The sequence below is a fragment of the Schistocerca nitens genome, chromosome 4 (assembly GCF_023898315.1).
Source record: "Schistocerca nitens isolate TAMUIC-IGC-003100 chromosome 4, iqSchNite1.1, whole genome shotgun sequence".
NCBI classification, from domain to species: Eukaryota; Metazoa; Arthropoda; class Insecta; order Orthoptera; family Acrididae; genus Schistocerca; species Schistocerca nitens.
The window spans coordinates 107645436-107667083 of NC_064617.1; the positions used below are offsets into that span (position 1 = coordinate 107645436).

The 21648-nt window shown below is 38.9% G+C and overlaps 1 protein-coding gene across 1 annotated transcript in view; it reads left to right on the forward strand.

Moving 5' to 3' along the window:
- The window catches only part of LOC126252014 (ATP synthase subunit C lysine N-methyltransferase), an 84501-nt gene extending 65750 nt beyond the window's left edge, over positions 1-18751 (forward strand). The window contains exon 4 of the mRNA XM_049952797.1: positions 18454-18751. Coding sequence (XP_049808754.1) covers positions 18454-18603 — 150 coding nt within the window. The 3' untranslated portion in view covers positions 18604-18751. The remainder of the gene's footprint in view (positions 1-18453) is intronic.
- The last annotated feature ends 2897 nt before the right edge of the window (positions 18752-21648 follow it).

Sequence of the window (21648 nt, forward strand, 5' to 3'; positions counted from 1 at the left end):
CGCGCCATCTCACCCCAGCAGTGAGGAATTTTGTGATGGAGAAATTGTGGCGAAGTTTTTGCTGCCGAATGTTACACCACTTCTACAGCCGATGGATCAGGGCATACAGCAAACATTAAAACTGATTTACAGAAAACAGTTTTTAAGAATGCTGATCCAAGATGATAGCCTTCCTTTAGTGGACAAAATAAAAAAGACCAATGTGAAGGATGTTGTTTATTGGGCTGCTGAGGCATGGCAGAATATTTCAGAAAATACTCTCAAAAAATCGTGGAGAACACTGTGGACATTTCTTGAATTTCAGGACATATGAAGAGGAAAATCTACTACAAACGATACAGACAATCCCTGGATGTGAGGAAGCTAGTGAAAGAGATGAAGATGAATGGATGGCAGTGGATGGGGCATGTGTGGAGAACCATACAGACACTGATTTAGTTGCTGCTGTGGCTCAAGACCAGCAAAGAAGTGGACTGCTGTGACAGAAGTGACAATGCCTGAAAGGAGAGCTGGTGCCACACAGTGACACAGCAGAAGCCCTTGACCTCGCCCTACGTTATTTGGAGCAACAGCCCACTGCTACACCTGCTGATTTGATGGTTATGAGACTATGGCGCAACTATGTGTCATATAACAGACTGTCTTCATTATGCCAAAAAACGATGACTAAGTTTTTTCATCTAAAAAGTAGTGATAAAATATCTGCCATATTTTAGTAGGTTTGACAGCTTTTCTTTCATTGTTATGCATTCTTTAAACCTAATGTTTTCTTCCCATTTTTTTCTAATTCTTGTTTACTGAACTGTACTGTGTAAATTAAAATAGTGTGTATGGACAACAGTTTACCACACAGTTTTCCATACTTAGACTAACATTTTTCATGTTCGAATTAACCAAACGCTCAGATTACTGGGGTTCGGATTAGCGGGACTCTGCTGTACTAGAGAAATGAGGAAACTGTACCCACAGTGCACAAACAAGAAGCAAACTATATTATTCCTTGTGCTGTATCATGGCAAATGAGATTCTGTGCACTGTTGTGTCTCGTGGCCAAACCTACAAGTATCACACATAACTGTTACTGCCTTAGTATACCGCACCTTATGCCCAGACAGATTACAGAATTAACGCCTCACTGGTCACATTATGACTTCCCTACAATTGCCATTACACGGGGAGAGAACCACAGGCTCCTGTGGTGTAACAAGGTAACTTCCAAATTCCTATGGGTGTCCCTATGACTGACATGTCCGCAAACAATAGACCAATGAAAGACAGTCTTTCATTGTACCATGCATTGGCTGACCGCAACCTGTAGCAGTCAAGCTTGAGGATGAGCTGGACACATGACGTCGGCTGCTGAGGCTATAGACCAGTGGATATGGTAACAGGAGTAGATAACAGGTGTAGACATCTCTATAGATGGCGGCCACCCCCGGCACCATGTATAGAAGGCCGGAGCTCACACATAATGGCTGACTGCAACCTGTAGCAGTCAAGCTTGAGGATGAACTGGCCACATGACATCGGCTATTGAGGGTGTAGACATGTGGATATGGTAACAGGTGTAGATGTCTCTACAGGTGGTGGCCACTCCTGGTACTAAAATAAAGCTCCCGACATGAAGTATAGAAGGCCGGAGATGTGGCCTCTATGATCGCCAGGATGGCACAGAGCAGCATGCGGCGGTGAGGATCTGTCAAATGCCCGTATGCACCAGTAAGGAATTGTTAACAGAATACGTATTTATTATTTGTGGATACACAGTCATCTTCTTTCACGGCTGCCATTATCCAGATGAGCAGAGGGGCGCTAGCTGCATCGGTATGTGCCGACATCTGCAAGTGTCACTTATCATTAACTATATGTGTAAACAAACACAAAATCTGATTCCTAATTAGTACTCCTTTAAATACATAAGTAACTATAAGCTGAAATTCAAATGTTACCATGTAAAAAATCCCATTGAAGATAGCACAAAAATTTGTGCAACATGTTTGGGTAAAGAAAACAAATGAATAGTATCTTGCATCAGGTGGAATATCTCTCCAGTATTTTTCAGCAAGCATGGATAGAAAGAAGAGCATTTACACCCAAAAGATGGTTATGATTTTAGACTGCTTTCCTTACTCCAGTGAACAGTTTTGGCAAATCTTATTTGAGAGTATTACATGTGATATTGAAAACATGCTGTCCGAACAGGCCTTGAAGGCCCAATGGTACCAACCGGCCGCCCTGTCATCCTCAGCCCTTAGGCATCAACGGATGCGGTTACGGATGGGTGTGTGGTCAGCACACCACTCTCCAGCCTGTTGTCAGTTTTCGTGATCGGTGTCACTGCTTTTCAATCAAATAGGTCCTCAGTTGGCCTCACAAAGGCTGAATGCACTCCGCTTGCCAACAGCATTCAGCAGACCTGCAAGGTGACCCATCCAAGTGCTAGGCAAGTCCAACAGTGCTTAACCTTGATGATCTAATGGGAACTGGTGTTCGCACTGTGGCAAGGCCATTGAAAAGCAGTACACAATTGTCTTTGTCAACAGTAGAGTTCACTGCTGTTACTGTTCATGACTGCTTGTGGAAAATGAAGCATTAATCATCACAGAAACATATAGACATGAATTTATAATGTTTGATGCATAGGAAGGATATAGTGTCTAGAAAGCTTAAAGTTTTGCAAGAGACAAAATCTTTATAAAATAAATTTACCATTGTGAATAGAAACATACCTAGAGAGGTGGTAGCCAAGAAAGAATTATTCCTCCACTAAAATTAGAAGTTATGTGGGTGAAGCAGCATCAGAAGCACCCATCTGCTCACATACAAAAATATGGTGTGGAGAGTAGTGGCAGGGTAGCAGCTATAGCCCTGTTATGAACAACAATGTGCGCAAGCAATGGGGCTAAATGATATTGAGGCCAGAGATCCTTTCTTTTTCCCCCAGTGGATTATCCAGTATAGTAATGCAGTGTCTATCTTTCTACAGTTTATATTGTTCACTGGTGAAGCCCTTTTCAACTGAAGAGTGAAAACCCATTTTCACTATAGCTGACATATTCATCTTGTGAGAAACAGTGACTGTTGATATTTAAATTAATTCTCGTTTTTGTCCTGTCTCAATTGCACATGTTGCACTGTCTCAGTTGCATGTTTCGATCACTCAAGATCATCTTCAGATGTAAAACAATCTCAAACTAAATATGTACCATCTAATATTTTGCAATAAGTTGAAAAAATAATTGCAAATAAATGTAGAATTTACCTAAGTAGTTGCATCAGCAATCTGTCTTGTCTGCTCAGAACTATATATTAGAGTACTGTGTTTTGTAGCTGTTGGCAAAATTTTAAGTAGGTATATGTTGGAGGTAGGGAACGGGAGGGGAAATGGAGTGCGGCTTATTGGGGGAGGATAAAGGAGGCAGGGAGGGGATGGTGAGATCTTTCTAGAATTATGGAACATATAATTACGTAAAAATACTAATAATGTAGAGCAGTGCATATGTAAGAAGTAAACAGCATAAAATAGCAAAATTATAAAATGGATTGTTGGGAATTGAGAGTGGGGAAAGAAGGCAAGGGAGGGGGGAGGGAGGGATACAGGCAGGGGTGCTATGGATTTAACAAGAAAAGGTCTTACACTAAAATTGCAAAAAGTCAGTTATGTAAAAAGCTTTCTGTTAAAATGCCAGAATACATGTGTAAGGGGACAAAAACTAGATTATAAAATAGCAAAAACGGAATAGTGTAGTAAGATATTAAGATTGTGGAACTTTGAAAGTATTAAACCATAAGGTATTACTCTGGAAGTATAAAAATAAAATAGCATAAATTTGTTTCATTAAAATACTAAAAGTATAAACAAGAAAAACATAACTATCGTAAAATTACAGAAGTGGAATTATGTAGAGGACCTAAAACTGTGTGAAGTGTCATTAAGTTAATTTTTTTGAAAACACTGAAAGTATAAAACTGTAAAAAGTATAAAACAATAAATTATAAAAGTGAGACTATCTGCAGGAACTAACGTTACAGGGAACATGGTGTGATAGTTGTAGTTAATTGCATTTGCATTTGTACCCACAGGGACCACAATGCATGGGAATAAAATTTATAATAAATTAAAAGGGAACAAGTTAATGCATATGAATTTAAATCCACTTCAAGGAAAGCAGTATGATGTGTGGACACTGAAATTTTATTACTCAGTGGATGAATTCATGTAGAAGAACTGGAAATTCGAGCTGGAAACAACACATTTTATATTCAAGAAAGATCATTTTAATGTTATTATTTGTTTTAGTACTGTTATTTATTAATGTAAAAATCATTGCAACTGTATTATAAATTTTTGATATGTCTCCTGTACACACACGAAATGGGTTACAAATGTACATCACAAGATGAATGAACTACAATTCATAAAATCATTCTGCCAATTTAATGTCTTGCCAGGCTTTTGCATACAGTGTGTAAAATTCCCTTTTCTTCCAACATTGTCAGGAGTTGTCCCTTAGGTTTATTGTGCAGCACTTCCAAGTATGTATCAGTAGTTCCAACAGCATGCTTCAATGTTAAAACATGCTCACCAAACATTGTTTTATTACAGTGAATTGAAGCATGTTCTTTGAAAAAACATGTGTCAGATGTCCTGTCTATTTGACATACATAAACTTTTGAACAGTTTTCACACTTTAGTTTGCATACACCTGCTGCTGTGAATTTCGGGGCTTTTCTGTTCACATGGTGCCTCATTCTGAAGTGAATAATCTCATTAGTCTTAAACTCTATGTGCAAATTGGTATTGCAAAATTGTCTAGCTGTAATTTCTGAAACCTGTTTTTTTATATCTCATGGGCACACACACAACTTTCCTGTCTTCCTGTTCGCCTATTAGCATGCTGGGATTGATTTTGCACTGTTGTCTTTTAATTCTCTGTACTAACTTAGTTACTGTTGAGAATGGATAACCATTGCTTACTGCAACTTGCTTTATAATAGTGATTTCTTTATTTCTTTCATGCTCACTTAATGGCAGTTTTAATAACCTAGCAATCATGGATCAGAAATATGCTACCTTGATTCTTTCAGGATGCCAAGACTTAGAGTCACTAATAATATCCAAACAGGTAATTTTTCTGTATAACGCTAAAATGGTGTTTACCCACCTCTCTTGTAATTGTAATGTTGAGATAGTTGATGACTCCTTTATTTCATGCTCAACTGTAAATCTAATTTTTGGTTAAATAGCACTCATTCTCTGCACTGTGTTAATAATGTCACTTCAATCTCCTTTTACTAAAAAAATAACCTCATCCACATAGCGGAAGAAGTAGAAGTAGAAGTTTATTGTCTTGTAACATACAATTTCAAGCCATTGACTTAAAGTACAGGATACTCGTCAAAACACAAAAACTGGTTTACAATTTTCCTTATAATACCAGTAATATAATATACAGTACTGAATAATTACTTAAGCAATTAATAATTTTTCTTCAAAAGTAACAGACTTTTAAGATTAACAGTCCTAAGTACTTGCTTTCTCCTGCTCAAATTTTCAGGTTGTCATTTATGAATTCTTCTACTGAATAGTAACATTTCTGTACTAGTTTCTCATACAAGGATTTTTTCAGTGTTTCTAAATTTGTACTGAGCAATTCTCTTCCTTTCACTTTGTTATAAATTTTCATACCCATATAATGTGGAGTTTGAGCATAAAGTTTCAAACGGTGGGTGGGCAGCATAAAATTATGTTGATTTCTGGTGCTGTAATCATGCTGAAAATTATTTGCTACAAATAATTCAGAGTTACTGTGTACAAAGATAATCCACTCATATATGTATAGTGAGGGAACATTTAATATACTTAGATTTTTTTAGGAGTGGGCAACATGATTTTCTTCGCCCTACATTGTGCGTATTTCTAATGATGGTTTTCTGAAGTTTTAGTATTCAACACACATGGTTTGAGTTACCCCAAAATACAATTCCATACCTTATTACTGACTCAAAGTAGCTATGATATACTACTTTTCTTATGCCCGTACTGGTAGCATTGTACAATATTCTCATTGTAAATGCTAGGCTATTTAATTTATTTGCAAGGTACTGTATATGTGATCCCCGTGATATATTTTTATCTAGTTGCATTCCTAGGAATTCACTCAGCTAGCTTCTTGCAAATCCTGGTTTCTATGTCTTTCATTTTAAATATCATTTTATTTTGCTTGTTTTGTTTTAAACTACATTAACTAAGTCTTTTCCTAGTTTAATTTTAACCCATTTAAAATCAACCCAGGTATCTAATTTTTCTAAAGTATTTAATACAGTTTGTGGAATTTGATCAATACTGTTACTTTCAATGATTAAAAATGTGTCATCTGCAAATAAAACTGAGTGACACCCAGTATTAAGTGGCAGATCATTTATGTAAAACAAAAACAGGATGGACCTAAGACAGAACCTTGGGGTACATGTGAAATGGATTTCCATTTTGAAGTATAAGTTCCTCTCTCTGATGTTATAACCACTTTTTGTCTTTGGTTGGTTAGATATGACTCAAACCATTCTAATACTGTGCCCCTAATTCCATACTTTTCCAGTTTACAGAGTAGCAAGGAGTGATTCACACTATCAAAGGCCTTTAAAAGGTTACAAAAAATTCATGTGGCATGCAGTAATAGTAGAGAACCTTGCAGGCTACTGTGGGGTTGTTAGTGCAAAGTTGGATTCCAAAATGATTAAGGAGAACCTCAGTCATAAAGATGGCTAGGGAGTTTTCATGGCTAGTTCTTCAGGATGATGGTATATCTTATCGTTAAACATGAAATGATTATAAGATAACATCAGTTCTAGAAGTTTCATTAATTCAACTATTTCTCCTACAGCCATTTTTTTTGTGTTTTACAAGGTTGTTCACAATTATCTTTAATGTCTCATGGACAGGCACATTAGTATACAAATTCACCACATCTAGGAGTGCAGACATGTATTAAACTAGTATGACTGCTCATAAAATGTATATAGTGTTTTCATCCTTCATGCTAGCATTGCATTTATTGGGGCATTAGGACTCTTTATCATGTTGGAAATAACCATCATGGACTTGTTCTTTTTGTGAACCTTTGCCTCTGTGGGTGTGTCTGGCATTTGTGGGTTCATACTATATATCGCTTTTTTCCCTGTCAGAAAACAGAAAATCAGACTTTTGAATTTTGCATTTTAGTTGTGCATGGAACTTTTTGTATGGTCTCTAGATACTTCATTAATTCCATTTTCAGAAAGAAGAAGTTTGATTTTATTTACATAATCTTCGGCACTCATAAGGATGACAGTGCTGCCTTTATCCACTGTTTTTAATTCCTTATTTAAGTTACCTACTTTCATTATCATGCTTGCTTTCTGATTGTAAACACCATTTTTAATGCATTGGTGATTTTGACGACTAGGTCATACTGTTTATGAATGGGAAGCTTTGCTACATCACTAGCAAATTTGACCTCTGTTATAATTATCTTTATGTCTTTCTATCTTTATGCTGGTGTGGGATTATAGTTTAAACCTTTTCATAGAAGAGATATCACTTCAGCTGCAAGAGGAATATTTGTAAGATTTACAAGCTTGTGTTTTTTAGGCACAGTATTATTTTCACGTTTACTTACACCTGTCATATATAGTATTTCTTAAGATGTCTCGCAATTATTTTTCTTCTTTTGGTGCCCACTCTATCATCAGTAAATGTACTTAGGCTGTCAACGTTTAGAGGGATAATGTTTTAGTTACCATTAAGTGTAATAAGCATAACTCTTCATTTAATATGTTCTTGTAGGCCTCCCTGATTTCTGCTTTTTCTCTTTTCTTCTTTCATGGACAAGAATTGCTTTTTTATTCCTGTTTGTAGAGTTTGCATAGCTTGGAATTACATTCTGATGTAAGCATTGCTTGTTAAGTTTAATTTTACAACAGTATTTCATTAATTTTAGTTTCAAGTTCAGTAAAGTAAAACAGTCTCTCACCATCTGACTAGGCACCATTTTCATTATGGCTGACATATTCATCTTGTGACAAACAGCAGCTGTGTTAATATTTAAGACAATTCTCATTTAGTGTATTAATATTAATTATTAATATTTATTTATTTATTAAAATAAATTATCATTTAGTGTTATTAATTAGAATACATTTTTCGAACACTCATGATCATCTTCAGATCTAAAACAAAGTAAAACTAAAATGTATCATCTAATATTCTGCAATAAATAGAAAAAAGAATTGTACATAAGTGCAGAATTTACCTAAGTAGTTGCATCAGCAACCCGTCTTGTCTACTCAGAACCACATATCAGAATACTGCATTTTGCAACTGCAAATTTTACTCTGATAAAGGTGTTAACGAAGTGAATAGAGATCCCACAAAAAAATTCCACGCCCAACTAAAATGTAAAATTCAGAACTCTTATTTTATGTTTTCTGACAGGGAAACAAAGCAATATATAGTCATGAAACCGCAAACAACAGACACACATGCACAGGCAGAGACAGAGTCCTACTGCCCCAATAAATGCATGCTAGCACGTAGGTTGAAAACACTATACATATCTTATGGGCAATATACTTTAAAAAATATGCTGTAGTTTGCAGAGAATGTTAAGGATACAGTCATACTAGCTAATTCCTTCTTTGCTTCGATAGATGTAGTGAGTTTAAATACTAACATGACTGTCCATGAGACGTTAGAGATAACTGAGAATAACCTTACAAAACAAAACAAAAATGAGTATAGGAGAATTAGTTGTATTAATGAAGTTACTAGAATTGATGTTATCTTATATCTATTTCATGTTTAATTGTAAGACATATCATCACAGTAGCCTGCAAGGTTCTCTACTATTACTGCATGGCTGAGGTTCTCCTTAATCATTTAGGAAATAAGTTTTTCACTAACAACCATGCAGCAGCCAGCAAATTCTCTACTGCTACCACTATGTAGGTGATGATATTTTTTTAGTTAAAGGAAATCAAAGTGACATTAATGGCATAGCAAAGAGGATGAGTGCTATTCACCAAAAATTAGGTTTATAGTTAAGCACAAAATAAAGGAGCCATCAACTATCTCAACATTACAATTACAAGAGAGGTTGGTAAACACCATTTTAGCATATACAGAAAACTGATCAGTGCGGGTATTATTAATGACTCTAAGTCTCAGCATCCTGAAAAAATCAAGATAGTGTATTTTCAACCCATGATTAACAGGTTATTAAAACTGCCATTAAGTGAGCATGAAAGAAATAAAGAAATCGCTATTATAAAGCAAGTTGCAGTAAGCAGCAGTTATCCATTCTCAACCGTAAGTAAGTTGATATAGAAAATTAAAAGTCGACAACAGTGTAAAATCAATGTCAGCGTGCTAATAGGTGAATTGGCAGACATGCCCATTAGGTATAAAAAAAGGGATTCAGAAATTACTGCTAGATAATTTTGCACCACCAATTTGCATATAGGGTTTAAGACTAATGACATTAATTGCTTCTGAATGAGGCACCAAGTGAATAGAAAAGCCTCAAAATTCACAGCAGCAGGAGTATGTAAGCTTAAGTATGGAAACTTTCCTTAAGTTTATGTAGGTCAAACAAGCAGGATATTTGAAATATCTTTCAAGAAGCAATCTTCAAATCACAATGATGAAACAGTGTTTGATGACCGTGTTCTAACGTCGAAGCTTGCTGTTAGAACTGTTGATACCCATTTGGAAGTGCCACACAATGTAACTAAGGGTCACCACTGGACAGTGTTGGAAGAAATTGAGATTTTTACACACCATATGCAAGAGCCTGGCAACACACTAAATCAGCAGAACAATTTTATTAACATTAAATATTTTAAAAATTGTGAAAGCCTCCTCCAGTCGTCCACCTCATTATAGCATGTATATGATAAGCAACCCCACTTATTGAGAAGAGAAAGCGGTAGCACATCAGCCCATACACTGTCCTCACAGTGGGTTGGTGTGCTGCAAAACTACAAACTTTCATTGCATTCCAGAATGAAATTTTCACTCTGCAGTGGAGTGTGTGCTGATATGAAGCTTCCTGGCAGATTAAAACTGTGTGGCCAGACCAAGACTCATACTCGGGACCTTTGTCTTTTGTGGGCAAATGCGCTACCACTGAGCTACCCCAGCATGACTCACAAGTAAAGCTTTGGGGACGGGGCGTTAGTCGTGCCTGGGTAGCTCAGTGGTAGAGCACTTGCCCACGAAAGGCAAAGGTCCCAAGTTCAAGCCTCAGTCCTGCACACAGTTTTAATCTGCCAGGAAGTTTCATATCCGCACACACTCTGCTGCAGAGTGGAAATTTCATTCTGGAAACATCCCCCAGGCTGTGGCAAGCCATGTCTCTGCAATATCCTTTCTTCCAGGGGTGCTAGTTCTGAAGCATTACTGGAGAGCTTCTGTGATGTTTGGAAGGTAGGAGACGAGGTACTGGTAGAAGTAAAGCTGAGAGGATGGAGTGTGAGTCGTGGTTGAGTAGCTCAGAGGTCGAGCCCTTGCCCACAAAAGGCAAAGGTTCAAAGTTCGAGTCTCGGTCCGGCACACAGTTTTAATCTGCCAGGAAGTTTCAATGCATTCTTTCAGTGTTTCCAAAAAATTAATTTAATGGCAAATCATGCAGACACTCCTCCTCATAATTCCACTTCTTTAATTGTATCATCTTTATGTCTTTTACTATTTATACATCTATTGTTCTAGGCCTATACTTAAAATATTGTAACAAAAGAAATTATACAATTTTAAAGTATCACACTCTTAATATCTTGCGATATTAATTCAGTTTTTGCTACTTTATAGTCTACTACTTTATCACTGTATCTTATAATTTTACTATTTTATTCCATTTACATACATATTGTCCTACACTGTTAGAATTTTAACAAGAATTTTTACATAATTATATGTTCTGTAACTTTAGCAAGACCCCTCTTGTTAAACTCATGACATCCCTGCCACCCCTTCCCTGTTTCCTTTACCCTCCTCCAAATCAGCCATCAGCCTCACTCCATTCCCCCCCCCCCCCCCCCTCGCACTACCCCTACCTATTGTCTCCCTCTCATCTATGTCCAACACATACCTGTTTAAAACATTGACTGCAGTTGCAAAACACCATACTCTGATATGTGGTTCTGAGTGGACAAGGCAGGTTGCCGACGCACCTTCTAAGGTAAATCCTACATTTATGTGCATTTTTTTCTACTTATTGCAATATATTAGACAGTACATATTTATTTTGACTTTGTTTTAGATCTGAAGATGACCGTGAATGATTGAAATATGTAATCTAATTAATAATGTGCAACTGATATAGAACAGTAAATGAGAATGATCTTAAAAACCCATTTGTCACATTCATCTCGAATGCCAGCATCTATTCTCTATCAACTTCTGGGACTGCTCACAACTCATGCAGCCCATCCTAGAATATTGTACAAGTGAATGAGATCCATACCAAATAGGACTAAAGGGGATATTGAATGTCTACAGAGAAGGACAGCACAAATGCTCACAGGCTTGTTTGGACCACAGGAGAGCAGCATGGAAATACTGAAAAACCAGAACTCCCCAAACGCATATACAGTATACTTATAGAGTTTTGAGCACCACTATTAAGTGAGGAATGTAAGAAAACACTATAACCCCCTGTGTATCACTACCACAGGATGTACAAAGATTGCATTAGAATAATTACTGCACACACAGAGGCATTTAAGCACTCATTCTTTGTACTCTCATACCCAGTGGTACATAAAACAACCCTCATATTTGATGCAATTGGAAATACTCTCATGTAATTTCAGGTGATTTGCAGAGAATGAATGTAGATATATATGTGAGCAAAATTTTTCAAGATCTACCAATGATGAAAATGTTTGTGAACAGCTGAACAACAGATGCCCTTATCATTGGTTTGGTAGTGGAGATCTTCTTCCATGGCCAGTGAAATTTCCAGATGTCTCTTCTAAGGATTATTTTGTATGTGGCACATGAAGTAGTTGGTGTATGACACTAGCAGGAATTGAAGAAGATCTGTGCAGTAAGGTCTTAGCTGCCTGTCATGCTGAATGACAGACAGTAGGGATATTGGAGAGAGTTGCAGCAAAATTTTGTGCACCAGTGTAATGCACAATTTGTGACTAGCAGTCATCAGTTTGAGCAGTGCTATGAGCTTAACATTGCTATAAGGTGTAAGGTGTTTCTGTCAATAAAAAATTGAATGTTTATTTCTGGCAATTAGTACCTTATCTCAAAGTACTTATTTCAGAATACTCTACCATCTGTGTAATTCTGACCCTAAAGCTTTAGTGCACCATGTAGAGAGACAAATTTGTGAACTGTATGGGAAGTGCCAAAAACTACCCAACATTTTCATCATTGTTTGATCTTTGTGGAGGATTTTGCCAAATTTTTAATACTTCTCAAAGTCTATAAATACCATCCTGGTGGACAGCTGATTGGTAGTTGTACCAATATGAGAAGCTATGCAATGCTGCAGCAGAGCTAGTATATGACATGGCTGCTTTCACAGGTGGCCCTGTCTCTGGTAAGGTAGGATAAACCTGTGACAGGATTGGAGTAGGAAGTGCTGTGTGGGTGGATTGGGCAAGCCTTGCACATGGGTTTTCCACAGGGATATAATCCCTATGGCAAGTGGTTGAGATTTCAGAATACTCTACCATCTGTGTAATTCTGACCCTAAAGCTTTAGTGCACCATGTAGAGAGACAAATTTGTGAACTGTATGGGAAGTGCCAAAAACTACCCAACATTTTCATCATTGTTTGATCTTTGTGGAGGATTTTGCCAAATTTTTAATACTTCTCAAAGTCTATAAATACCATCCTGGTGGACAGCTGATTGGTAGTTGTACCAATATGAGAAGCTATGCAATGCTGCAGCAGAGCTAGTATATGACATGGCTGCTTTCACAGGTGGCCCTGTCTCTGGTAAGGTAGGATAAACCTGTGACAGGATTGGAGTAGGAAGTGCTGTGTGGGTGGATTGGGCAAGCCTTGCACATGGGTTTTCCACAGGGATATAATCCCTATGGCAAGTGGTTGAGATTGGGAATGTCATAGGGATGGACTAATATATTGTGGAGGTTGGGTAGATGACAGAACACCACTTGAGGAGAGGTGGAAAGGATCTTTGCTAGGGTGTCCCTCATTTCAGGACATGGCAACAGATAATCAAAGCCCTGACAAAGAATGTGTTTCAGTTGTTCCAGTGTGGTTGGAACTGTTTGATATAGGGGGCACTCCTTTGTAGCTGGTTCTTGAGGATGGTGGGAGACTCCCTTCCCACAGGGATCATATCCCTGTGGAAGACCGAGGTGCAAGACCTGCCCAATTCACCCACCCAGCACTCCCTGTTCCAGTTCTGTCACAGGCTTATCCTACACTGTCAGAGGCCAGGTCACCTGTGAAAACAGCTGTTTCATATACCAGCTCTGCTGCAATCATTGCACAGCTTCTTGTATGGGTATGAATACCAACCAGCTGTCCACAAGTATGAATGGCCACTGCCAAATTGTGGCCAAGAGCCTGGTAGACCACCTTGCGGTACTACACACACCTGAACATAGCACGCATGAGTTCAGTGGCTGCTTCACAACCTGGGCCATCTGGACCCTCCCCATCACTGCCACCATGAGTTATCCTTACAGCACATTCTCTGCTCCTGAAATTATCTCAGCATCAAGTTATGGTAAACTACTGCCCCACACCCTCCACCCAACAGTTTCAGCCACCTGTGTTTTCTCACTTCCTCCCTATTCACGTCCCCTCACCCCCATTGTGTGCCACCCTCTGCCAATGCATCCACCTGTCTTTCCCCTTCCCTGTTCATCTCCTTTTCCACTTTCCACTACCTGTCCCCCCTCTTCTCCCCCTCCCTTCCCCCACCTCCCTGAACCACAACCTCCCAAAGCTATGTCTAGCAGTCTTGTCTTGTATCCATCTAATCCCTGTACACTCACCTCCCTGAACCACAACCTCCCAAAGCTATGTCTAGCAGTCTTGTCTTGTATCCATCTAATCCCTGTACACTCAGTGAGACAGTGCTCTTCTCTGCCCCCTCACCTGTACCCTGATACCCCTTCCCCTTACCCACCCCACTCTGGATTGCTGCTGCTTTCAACAGCAAGAGCTGCATTCTATTTGCAGTTGCCAGAGATAGTGGTCATGTGTGCAAGAAATATGCTTGCTTGTGTGAATGTGTGTGTGTTTTCTTTTCTGAAGAAGGCTTTTGCTGAATGCTAAATGTGTAACAGTCTTTTCATGGTGCCTGTCTGCAACTCTACATTGCATCTTTCCGTGTTTTGAGAATATGAGAATAAAATAATGGTTTGAAATGTGAATGGAACTAATGTGAAAAGAAATGGTACGCCCAAGATTCAAATAGAATCTCTGCGGGCTCAACTTGTCATGCAATCCTGGTCACTGTTTGATCTGCACCACTATTCCCCATTCCTCTTTGCTTCTTGGTATAGCCATATTTATTTTCCTGTGATGGTTGAGTGGAGTCTATCTGCAATGTTAGTTTTTACAATACAGTTTATGTTATTGTTTTTTTTATTTTTTACATTTTTATCTGCAAAATACATTGTTGTTGTTGTTGTTGTGGTCTTCAGTCCTGAGACTGGTTTGATGCAGCTCTCCATGCTACTCTATCCTGTGCAAGCTTCTTCATCTCCCAGTACCTACTGCAACCTACATCCTTCTGAATCTGCTTAGTGTATTCATCTCTTGGTCTCCCTCTACGATTTTTACCCTCCATGCTGCCCTCCAGTGCTAAATTGGTGATCCCTTGATGCCTCAGAACATGTCCTACCAACTGATACGTATCAAACAATGGAAAATCCAGGATGGAATTGGTATTGTTACAACCGATACGTATAATATATCAATATATATTTGATACACAAAAGGGAAATACTATTACCAAAAAATCTCGAAAAGTACTTGACTGATTTCCTTCATATCTTTACATGATACTCTAATAAACATTGGTTGGACATAGGGTATACATTTTTTTAAGCAACAATGTACCGATTGTTTTGTAAAACCAACTGCAAATAGGAAAATTCTGTGCTGTGCCGTGAAAATGTGAGGTTTTGTTTTCGTTGTGCGGTCAGTTTTACAGGAAATGAGCATTTATGGCTTGTCAGCTTATTATTAGGCTACTATTACAATCTGAATCATCTGGAACTTATACCTTACCAATTTGCAGGTTAAAACTGTGCAAAATACTGTCACTGAAACTATTATCCTCACAGATCCAACAGCTGGAGAGGTCTCTCTAATATCCTGTACACCAGTAACCCCAGCCAGTTTATCATTTCATTGTAGGCAAGTTCAATTCCCAATGAAGGTTTTGTTTGCAATAATAATAAACAAGGGTTATGGTCAGAGAGAGTGCTAGGGGGACAGAGAGGGGAGGCTAAGAAGTTTAGGATTTATATGCAATTCCCATACGAATTTAGCAATAGCAAAGCATTGCCAGGTTTTTGTAGTACTTAATAAATTGCTCATTCACACTATTTTAAATGTTACCTTAGATTTTTTAAAGAAATAGTAAAAAAATCAGTCAATTTAAAAATTAACATGCAAATAGCTTCAAAGGAGAGAAAGTATCATTTTAATCTATACATAAAAATGCTAATTACATATGCATTTTATTATGACACTGTTAGTCTGTATTTCTGGGCAGTCACTATGCTTATCATAGCATTTATTTTATAACTGCCCATGTGAAAAAGTATTCAATGCAAAGCCTGTGCAATTATGATATGGTAAGGAGCTGAATGAGAAATGTTTACCAACCAAGAATCTGAAGAGAGTGTGTGTGTGGGGGGGGGGGGGGGGGGGGGTATATCAGTCCTGTAAGCTGATTGCTTGGTACTCTGAACTCACCACCTTGTAGCTGTGATGTAGCACCTAGTTATTTACATGTCTGCACACCATTGGCTATCAGGAAATATAGGTATTCAGCACACAAGATTAACTGGGTTACATATTCTGGACTCATAACGAATTGCAAAACAGAACCAAAGTTCCTTTTCAATATAGCATAGAGTCAAAATTATAGTGTCTCCGACATTAATGTTTATGGGGTAATGTATCGATATAAGTGGTACACCTTTCCCAACACACCACGCCAAGAAATTATGCCTCAAAACATACGTTTTTGAAAATGCATTCACCCCACCTTCATCTCCATCTACTTAAGTGTTGTGAACATTGTTTCTTTACTTGGGACATTTTAAAAAAGCTGCCTCAAAAACTTCCTTTGCAAAATTTTAAAATGCTGTTAGCAAAGACACGTATATACACTCCTGGAAATTGAAATAAGAACACTGTGAATTCATTGTCCCAGGAAGGGGAAACTTTATTGACACATTCCTGGGGTCAGATACATCACATGATCACACTGACAGAACCACAGGCACATAGACACAGGCAACAGAGCGTGCACAATGTCGGCACTAGTACAGTGTATATCCACCTTTCGCAGCAATGCAGGCTGCTATTCTCCCATGGAGACGATCGTAGAGATGCTGGATGTAGTCCTGTGGAACGGCTTGCCATGCCATTTCCACCTGGCGCCTCAGTTGGACCAGCGTTCGTGCTGGACATGCAGACCGCGTGAGACGACGCTTCATCCAGTCCCAAACATGCTCAATGGGGGACAGATCCGGAGATCTTGCTGGCCAGAGTAGTTGACTTACACCTTCTAGAGCACGTTGGGTGGCACGGGATACATGCGGACGTGCATTGTCCTGTTGGAACAGCAAGTTCCCTTGCCGGTCTAGGAATGGTAGAACGATGGGTTCGATGACGGTTTGGATGTACCGTGCACTATTCAGTGTCCCCTCGACGATCACCAGTGGTGTACGGCCAGTGTAGGAGATCGCTCCCCACACCATGATGCCGGGTGTTGGCCCTGTGTGCCTCGGTCGTATGCAGTCCTGATTGTGGCGCTCACCTGCACGGCGCCAAACACGCATACGACCATCATTGGCACCAAGGCAGAAGCGACTCTCATCGCTGAAGACGACACGTCTCCATTCGTCCCTCCATTCACGCCTGTCGCGACACCACTGGAGGCGGGCTGCACGATGTTGGGGCGTGAGCGGAAGACGGCCTAACGGTGTGCGGGACCGTAGCCCAGCTTCATGGAGACGGTTGCGAATGGTCCTCGCCGATACCCCAGGAGCAACAGTGTCCCTAATTTGCTGGGAAGTGGCGGTGCGGTCCCCTACGGCACTGCGTAGGATCCTACGGTCTTGGCGTGCATCCGTGTGTCGCTGCGGTCCGGTCCCAGGTCGACGGGCACGTGCACCTTCCGCCGACCACTGGCGACAACATCGATGTACTGTGGAGACCTCACGCCCCACGTGTTGAGCAATTCGGCGGTACGTCCACCCGGCCTCCGGCATGCCCACTATATGCCCTCGCTCAAAGTCCGTCAACTGCACATACGGTTCACGTCCACGCTGTCGCGGCATGCTACCAGTGTTAAAGACTGCAATGGAGCTCCGTATGCCACGGCAAACTGGCTGACACTGACGGCGGCGGTGCACAAATGCTGCGCAGCTAGCGCCATTCGACGGCCAACACCGCGGGTGCTGGTGTGTCCGCTGTGCCGTGCGTGTGATCATTGCTTGTACAGCCCTCTCGCAGTGTCCGGAGCAAGTATGGTGGGTCTGACACACCGGTGTCAATGTGTTCTTTTTTCCATTTCCAGGAGTGTAAATGTAACACCTGAAGATGGGATGCCAGGCATCTTGAAATGTAATCATGGAAAAATAAACACCTATAAAACATGAACACACACACACACACACACACACACACAAATTTCTTATGCGGACTGGATAGAAACCAATCATGGGCTAATTGAAGATGAGTTAGATGAATAAGGGTGAGGTTGAAACATGGCATCAGAAAATACTCTATTCCTATTTCATAGCACCAAGTGTATCACTGACCTTTTAGTTATATCAGACATAAGGTACTCCTTCCAGTGTCACAAGCTCTCACTCTCAGAAACTGCAGAGAGATTTGGAACTCAGTACGCAAGATAACAATTATAAGAAAATTATACTACCACCTCTTCAGTGATTAATGTACCAATAGTTGTGTTGAAAATTTCTTTTCTCCACAAGATTCAAACCAGCGAGTTCTATACAAGCATTATGACAGTAGCATTCATTATTAGCCTCAGGTTAAGGTATGTTGTCTAAATCTTGAACGAAATAATTCATTTATCATTCAAACAATGGGAAAATCCGGGACGGAATGTAATAATATTGAATGTAACAATTTATCATTCCCTAGAGAAAGAAATAATATGTGTGATGTAGATGAATAAAATGATATTGAAATTACTTTTCTTTTGCAGATGCCAGAACTGGAGGCCAAAATTAAAGTGGAAGTTTCAAAAGATACTCATATAATAGCCTGCCGCTTTCCTTTTCCATCTTGGACTCCAAGTGTAATTGTAGGCAGTGGAATAGATAAAGTTTGGTTGTATGAGTCAGAAAAAATATAGCAGTTTTGCATCATCACTCTGAGTATGTAATTGTGGAAATATTGTTAAAATGGTTTCATGTGTATGTGAGAAAGTAATTTTTACTTGCTGATTTTAAAGATGCTTCATTTAAAAGGTTTTAATATCAATAAAATTTTACTGAAACATATGGTTTATGTTAAAATTTTCATTCTTTAAGTATCATTTTATCATATAACATAATCACAGTGAACTCCTTGTTGTGAGATGAGGGAACTGTGAGGTAAAAGACAGTCATATTTGACATAAATTGCATGTAATACAGTTTTTAACAAGAAGGCACTAATATAATTTAAAATAACTCCACTCTTTTATTGGGAATTTTGCTTAGATGTTATCATATCATTATATAAACGTAAAGAAGTTGCTATTATTTGACTATTTTATCACAGACTTCTGTTGTTATTCATATATCTTAAACCATTTTTCTCCACATAAGGGGATAAATACTTTAGAGAATTAAATAATGTTCAACAGAACTAAATTTAATGATCTGACACCAAGAAATAATAATATTTGAAATAATAACAGAAATAATAAAACATCTTTTTGAAGGCCATCAGTACTAAAGGGATTCAACTAGGAATAAATCCAAACAAGATCACTGTCAACTGTTTAGTCTTAGCAGATGACATGGCATTGATTACAGATTCGCTAGATTATGCCCAAGAACAAGTAAGAGAACTGCAAAAACAAGCAGCCAAAGTAGGACTAAAAATATCCTTTGAAAAAACACAGTTCATGACAAACATCTGTGATGCCCCTCAAAATATTGCAGTTGACAACAATACAATACACAAAACAGATTCCTTTAAATACTAGGAGAGTGGATTACATACAATGCAAAAGAAAAGACAGCTATAGAAACTAGAGTGCGTAAAATGGAAAGAGTGTTTCATATGACCAAAAACGTTTAAACAAAAAATCCTTTTCCTGGAACACAAAATTAACACCCTACCAAACAGTGGCCAGACCTGAAGCTCTGTATATGGCAGAAACACTTAAACTAACAAGGAATGGAGAAATGGAGGTTCGCAGGAGAGTTTTTGTGAAGTTTGGAAGGTAGGAGATGAGGTACTGGCGGAATTAAAGCTGTGAAGACGGAGCGTGAGTCATGCTTGGATAGCTCATTTGGTAGAGCACTTGCCCGCGAAAGGCAAAGGTCCTGAGTTTGAGTCTTGGTCTGGCACACAGTTTTAATCTGCCAGGAAGTTTCATATCAGCGCACACTCCGCTGTAGAGTGAAAAATTTCGTTCTAGAAACATCCCTCAGGCTGTGACTAAGCCATGTCTCCGCAATATCCTTTCTTCCAGTAGTGCTAGTTCTCCAGGTTCGCAGGAGAGCTTCTGTGAAGTTTGGAAGGTAGGAGATGAGGTACTGGCAGAATTAAAGCTGTGAGGATGGGGCGTGAGGCATGCTTGGGTAGCTCATTCGGTAGAGCACTTGCCCGCGAAAGGCAAAGGTCCCGAGTTCGAGTCTCGGTCCAGCGCACAGTTTTAATCTGCCTGGAAGTTTCATATCAGTGCACACTCCACTGTAGAGTGAAAAATTTCATTCAAGAAATGGAGATCTTGAGAAACTACAGGATGTGGAATGAAGAATTATGAGGAAAATACTGGGAGCTAAAAGAAGCAATAATGTTGAATACAGGTTAAGACCAAACAGAGAGCTATATTTGAAAACTGAAAAACTAACTGATGTCATGAGGAAGAGAAGACTGCAGTTTATTGTACATATATTCAGAATGGATAACAACAGACTAAACAAGCGAATATTCACATTACTCAATAGTTACAAATCCAAGCCTGCATGGGCATTCGGCCATCCTGATTTATGTTTTCCATGATTTCCCTAAATCACTCCAGGCAAATGCCGGGATGGTGACTTTTAAAGGGCACGGCCGACATCCTTCCCCGTACTTCCCTAATCCGATGAGACCGATGACCTTGCTGTTTGGTCTCTTCCCCCCAAACAACCCAATCCAATCCAAGCCTGCATGGTTCATAGAGACTGAAAAGGACATGGAAAATCCTGGAATTAGAATAGACACAAAACAGAACACATTTCAGAAAGGCAGTTCAAAAGGCAGAATTTCAGGAGAGAAAGAAAACATCTAGACGAAAGTGGAATCAAGAAGAAAGGGAACAACACTCTAAAAGGATGAAGGAAATTTGGAAACTAAGGAAATCTAATACAATGAAGGGTAGCCAAAGTTGATTCATCGTACCGTCCAAACGAATTATTCGAAAGAAGAAGAAAGCATCTTATTAGCTGTCCTGTTTAAACTATCTGCGGGGCAGCAAAGAATTTAGTGCCAGGTACTTTTGATAAGTACTACTGCTGAAAATTGATAATACTAGAATGAAAAGTAGGGCATGCCTCACAATGCCCCAAGGTATAGAACAATCTCTGGGTTTGTATAAAAGACTCAATTCTACAAACAGTGGAAATTTGTCAGTATATCATTAAACAATAATCCACATAAAATCGCATAATTTGCAATATATACAGTAATTTTTATACCAATGCCTAATTTAAATTTACACTCCACAGTGGATTTATTTTTTGTGAAAAAGGGGGGAGAAAGGAAAGGAAAGTGCTTACTGATGTCAGCTGTATCAGGACTTTATGTCATTTAAGTGGTAAATGAGAAAAATATTTGTATCATTTAAGTGATACTTTGTATCATTTAAGTGACAAATGAGAAAAATATTTAATTCAGAATAAATGTCACAAACTGAAATAAATAATGTGAGATACTGAAGAGAAGACTCCATTCATCACCAGCAAGCACATACTACATGTAACACGTCATTGTATATAGAGAAACACAAATGCTTTGTGGCATTAATGACCGGGTAGGCTAGGTGCTCCACTGAGGAGGCATTAAATCAAATTTGTGGAGTGGCTGCAGAAACCAGAATTTGGTAGGGCCCACTAAGGATGCTGTAAAAGCCATCAACATTGCAGATATACATTGAACATAAATGCAATACTTGATTGACAAAAACAACAGATTGGCAAAA